The sequence below is a fragment of the Hylobates moloch genome, unplaced genomic scaffold (assembly GCF_009828535.3).
Source record: "Hylobates moloch isolate HMO894 unplaced genomic scaffold, HMol_V3 SCAFFOLD_28, whole genome shotgun sequence".
Taxonomy (NCBI): domain Eukaryota; kingdom Metazoa; phylum Chordata; class Mammalia; order Primates; family Hylobatidae; genus Hylobates; species Hylobates moloch.
In genome coordinates, this window is record NW_026652303.1 from 2,914,598 (window position 1) to 2,920,597 (window position 6,000).

The 6,000-nt window shown below is 42.2% G+C and overlaps 1 protein-coding gene across 2 annotated transcripts in view; it reads right to left on the reverse strand.

Annotated features, from left to right (window-relative positions):
• The window catches only part of LOC116463167 (pleckstrin homology domain-containing family G member 1-like), a 247,814-nt gene that overhangs the window by 105,250 nt on the left and 136,564 nt on the right, over positions 1 to 6,000 (reverse strand). For both annotated transcript variants that reach the window (XM_032146150.2, XM_032146151.2), the window contains one exon: positions 2,520 to 3,025. In XM_032146150.2, coding sequence (XP_032002041.1) covers positions 2,520 to 2,930 — 411 coding nt within the window. In that variant the 5' untranslated portion in view covers positions 2,931 to 3,025. The remainder of the gene's footprint in view (positions 1 to 2,519; positions 3,026 to 6,000) is intronic.

Here is a 6,000-nt window from a genome sequence, read left to right on the forward strand (position 1 = left end):
CACCATGCCCGGCTAATTTTTGTATTTTTAGTAGAGATGGGCTTTCACCATGTTGTCCAGGCTGGTCTCGAACTCCTGACCTCAGGTGATCGGCCCACCTTGGCCTCCCAAAGTGCTGGGATTACAGGTGTGAGCCACTGCACCCAGCCTAATCTGATTATTTTTGTGAAAGACTTTAGGTAAAACATAGTATACACAGTGATCACTCTCAGCTAGCAAACTTAGAGAAGGCTGGTAATAGTGATGAGTGTAGTTTCCATTTACTAATTGATTACTATGTGCCAGGCACTGCTGCAGAGCTTTTTATACCTTATCTTATCCATTTCTCATAACAACCCTATGAGGCAGGTCCCACTTAGTAGTTCCATTTGACAGTTGATGAAACATGGCACAAACTTATAGCCTAAGACAGGGGTGAGCAAACTGTGGCCGTTGGGTCAAACGAGACTCTAAAGAGGTACTGGCATGTCCAGGCCCCATTATTCACAGTGTATATGGCTGCTTTTGAGCTTCAATGGCAGAGTTCATCAGTTGTGACCAAGACCTTAGGCCCCATAAGTCCAAAACTATTTACTATCTGGCCCTGCCTAGAAAAAGCTCACCAACCCCTAGTGTAGAACACAGTTGATTCATGAATAAAGAAAAAAGGCAAGAACATGTGGACAGCTTCACATAGAACTTACACTGAAATTCCTTAGAAAAAATAAATTGTCTTTATCTGTTTTCTTTCATTCATCTCTTACCTGTTTCTTCTCACCTAAGGTTTATCAACCAGCCTCAGGAAAAAATAAGTGTTAATGGAATACTAGTTCAGTAATTAAAGGTTTCTCTCCATAAGGTGAGTTTTAGATTAGGTAGAAAAGTTTCCAAGAAAGAAAGGAAAAAAAAAGCATAGACCAAAGAAAGCTTTAATAACCATATGTTTCCTGAGAGGCTGTAAAATTTTTGGCCATTTTACAGGTATTTCTTCTCAAGTACAAATGACATCATTGTTGAAATTTTTAAAAAACAGGCCTACTTTATTCTACGTTTGGTACCACATATTGTTTCAGTTGACCATCAATTGACTTTTCTATTTTTACTGGGAAGGTACATCATAACTATTTTTAGTAGACAGAGTCTGGTTCTATCATTTGTGGATCACACATAGTCATGCTTTAGAATTCTTTTTCTAAAGCTATGAGAATGTATTTGGGGGAAGAACATGCTCATTGGCAATATTCTACTGTACTCTGAAATATATTCCAGAGTCAACGTCTAAAACAGGAAACAGGTAGTAACAAATGAAAGAATCTGGTGTATTAGTAGGCAGCAAAGCAAGTGTAGCTTTTTAATATATAAATCTGCCCTTCAGGCCGGGTGCAGTGGCTCATGCCTGTAATCCTGGCACTTTGGGAGGCCAAGGCGGGCAGGTCACCTGAGGTCGGGAGTTCAAGACCAGCCTGACCAACATGGTGAAACCCCATCTCTACTAAAAACACAAAATTAGCCGGGTGTGGTGGCGAATGCCTGTAATCCCAGCTACTCGGGAGGCTGAGGCAGGAGAATTGCTTGAACCCGGGAAGCAGAGGTTGCAGTGAACCTGGGAAACAAGAGCGAAACTCCGTCTCAAAAAAAAAAAAAAAAAAATCTGCCCTTGAGATGGTAATATTTTTAACTATAATTGAGAGTGAGTTAACATCTGAGCTCCTCTGATAATTCTTGCTTTATCCTTTAAAAGGACCCAGAAAATCAAAATCAAATAATTGAATTTCCAGAGGATGTGACCTGGCACATAAGCTGAGCTCAATTCACATGAAATAATTTGTGCAAGTAATTTTTAATTATAATAATAACACATACAAGATAATTTATATAGGATTACTCTCTGTAAAAGTGAACAGAAAGGAGACACTTGAGACAAGACAAAGCCCATGACTTTTCTCTACCTTTCAATCCTTTCCCCAAACACCAACCAATACAGGAATAGCAGACAGCAGCGGCTGCAAACCTCTCTGCACATTAAAATCACCTGTGCATCTTCAACAATTCTACCAATCAAGCCCCACCCAGGCCAATGAAATCACAGTTGCTAAGTGTGAGATTCACGTCTCAGTAGTTTTGGAAGCTCCCAGATGCCAGTAGAGAATGGTGATTAGGATAAGGACAGCTGAGAGGTTCAGTCGCACACCTGACACTCATGCTCCAGGAGATTTGAGTCCTCCTCCATCCTCACCTGCCCCACTGCGTGTGAGTCACTCTGACATCTTGGGTGTAGGATTTATTAACACAGCATCCTGGTATGGGCACTGTATCATCATTCTTGCTCCTCACTCATAACTAATTTGTTAATGCAAATATTAAGAGGATGTTAACACAGTGAGTTACGGCCTTAGGGTTTCTCTTATTACCCTCTCTTTAAACATTCACATCCCTTCCGCCTCTTAGAAGACACCCCCTACACCTGGCTTGGCTTTGCCGTTTCTTTTGCAAGCATATTTCTCCCGCATGGCAAACATTAAAAGCGAAGTCGGTCTTACCTCTACGATGCTTTTTAAATCTTGTACATAAGTCCTTTCGGTCTCCAGAATTTCCTGAACAACTCTATCCACGTAGAGGAGCTTGGGGCTGGTGGCCGAGTCTGTGGTCGTCTTGGGTGCCCCGTTTGAGTCCACTCTCCACTGTGCCCTGGGTGGCCTTTCACTGCCCTCGTCTGCGTTCTGTTGCCCCGTGGCGGGGTTGTCCCTCTGCAGCTCGCTGCTGGAAAACGGCCTGGCCGGAATCAGCTCCAGTTTTATGGCCCCTACCTCCTTATCCTGGTTAAACAAGCCCAAGTGGCTATTTGAAACTAAGGTCATTCTGCTGCCAAAGGAACCATGGCTGTCACGGGAAGAGGCCGAGGACGATGTGGAACCGAAGCTGACAGGTCGGTCACTATCAGAGAGCTCCATTGTCTTCAGTTCTTGAGGGCAGGAATGCCTGGCTGTCTTGGGATCTGGAACTTTGGTTACAGCTGATGGCACTTCAAGACGCAACTGGTGCCCATCTATATGCATAAAGAAAATAAATAAAAAGGAAAAGATAAGCAATTCTATCAAGCAGAGGGTTGAAAGGAAGTAAAAACCTAGCTCAAATAAATATAGTCAATAACAAGGTGGCCAATTACAGAAGGGAATGCAAAGGTACCTGTGGTGGAGTGAGATGCAAAATCAGTGTTTCCGAAGCATCATCTGGGTGCCTGTGAGAAATGCAGAGTCTCGGGCTCTGACCTTGGCCTGCTGAACTCGAATGTGCACTTTAATAAGATCCCAGAATGACTTATAAGCATTAAAGTTTGAGAAACACTACACCTGTTGTCTCAAAAGTGTGACCACATGGAATGACTCATATACAAATTAGTCTAGATTCACTAAATTAAAGGCTGAGCGGTCAGGGCACCAGGAATCGATCACTTTAACAAGCACCACAAGTGATTCTTATGAACTTAAAAGGGACCCGACGTGATTCCTATGGAATTTTGAAAAACCTTATTCTAGATTTTAAGTATTTCACCATAATTCCACAAAATTTTAGGTTAGCATCCTGGAGCCACCACTACTTGATTTAAATAATGCTGGCAACTTTACATTTTACTTGCATACAGCATTAAAGAAAGTGTCACATAGACAATAATTTTCTAATACTAGGCAAGAAAAAGATAGAATCATACACAGCATAATGATGTTTCAGTCAACAATGAACTGCAGACTGGGCGTGGTGGCTCACGCCTGTAAATCCCAGCACTTCGGGAGGCTGGGGTGGGCAGATCACTTGAGGCCAGGAGTTTGAGACAAGCCTGGCCAACATGGCAAAACCGTGTCGCTACTACAAAATACAAAAATTAGGCCGGGCGCAGTGGCTCATGCCTGTAATCCCAGCACTTTGGGAGGCCGAGACAGGCGGATCACGAGGTCAGGAGATCGAGACCATCTTGGCTAACTCGGTGAAACCCCGTTTCTACTAAAAATACAAAAAATTAGCCAGGCATGTTGGCGGGCGCCTGTAGTCCCAGCTACCCAGGAGGCTGAGGCAGGAGAATGGCGTGAACCCAGGAGGCGGAGCTTGCAGTGAGCTAAGATCGTGCCACTGCACTCCAACCTGGGAGACACAGCGAGACTCTGTCTCAAACAAAAACAAAAACAAAAACAAAAATTAGCTACTCGGGAAGCTGAGGCATGAGAATTGCTTGAACCCGGGAGGCAGAGGTTGCAGTGAGCCGAGATCCTGCCACTGAACTCCAGCCTGGGTGACAGAGTGAGACTCCATCTCAAAACAAAACAACAAACAGCATATATGACAGCGGTGAGAGCAATCTGCCATACTGTCTAGCCTAGATGTGTACAGGGCTACGCCATATAGGTTTGTGATTATACTCTGTGAAGTTCATACAATGATGAAGTTGCCTGGCAACACGTCTCAGAATGTGCCCTCATGCTGAAGTGATGCATGACTGTATTAAGACTCACACCCCCATTGAAAACTTACCCTCTCAACACAGCACTTCTCCAGATCACTTCTTAGAAACTGGCATTCCACTTGTGGCATATATGGAGTTATGATACTATTAGAGAGTATGTTTGATTAACTACAACTCTCCACAAGTACAGTTATAAAATCATGTAATTATATGACAAATATAGGAACTAAATTATAAGAACAATTATGAGAAAATGGCGCTGTCTTGTTTAGAAAAGGGTAAAAATAAAAACTATCTGCAAAGTCAAAAGGTCACTTAATGGTGAAACCCCGTCTCTACTAAAAAAAATACAAAAAAATTAGCCAGGCATGGTGGCGGGCGCCTGTAGTCCCAGCTACTCGGGAGGCTGAGGCAGGAGAATGGCATGAATCCGGGAGGTGGAGGTTGCAGTGGGCCAAGATCGCGCCACTGCACTCCAGCCTGGGCGACAGAGAGAGACTCCATCTCAAAAAAGTCACTTAATACCCACAGCATTTAAATATGATGTTGGGCCCCTAAAGGACCCACGTGAAAATTAAACGTTCAGAAGCTATTTGGGTAAAACACTCAAAATTCCAATCTTCTTCATTTCTAAGGCAGGGTCAACATTTCTCCCTCAAATAATGAGATTCCACATCTCATTATTTCATAGAGAAATTTTGTTTATAGAAACAAAATGTCTTGTGACAGAGAATGTGATTAATAAAGAAATTTGCTTCATTTTGCTAGGGTTACCTTATCACAAAAACATGCTTACAGGTTTTGCTAGAAAAACAGAAGATGGAAACTTACGTTTGGAAGGTTATAATGTGACAAACACAGTAAAAAGAATACATAGTAATGATGATTTTTCAATAGTAATGTAAATTTGGTTTGATTCTATAATAAAGATCACTAAACAGTTGGTACTAATATTTTTAGAATATAAAGTATCCATCAAGTCTCTCCTTCAACATACTGTTTCTAGATAGCTTATATTCATGACAAGTATTAGTACAAACTAATGATGCAAATATTAAAGTTATGAATATAAAAGGAAGGAACTAATTCTGAGTCAAGAAGGAGTGGTAAGACGTAGGAAATGAGCAGTTTATCTGCATAACCACTACCACATGCTAGAGTTTGCCACACATTTTTAAAGCTTTTGCAATATGCTTGCTGCTTGTTCTATAACAACTTTATGGCCTATAAAACATGAATTGGTTATAGTAGTTAAGATGCACTTGACCTAGAAAGCCTGATCCAAACTGGGTGTGGCAAAAATCCAATCAGCAGCCGTGCATTTAGGTATGCTTGCAGCAAAGGACACTTGCTCACGTTTGGGACTGGTGTTGAGAAAGTCATGGGCAGTCCAAAGTAGGGGTGGACACAACAAGGTTTTCTTTCCATTCGCATCCTCCACAACCAGGACCATCAGGTTGATCTCAGTGCAGGAAATGGGCACTCACTTGGGAAGTATCTGAGGATATTTTGAGATCCCAAGGGTCCAATGAGGCTATGATTTGGGACTAAACGTAAGTTGAATA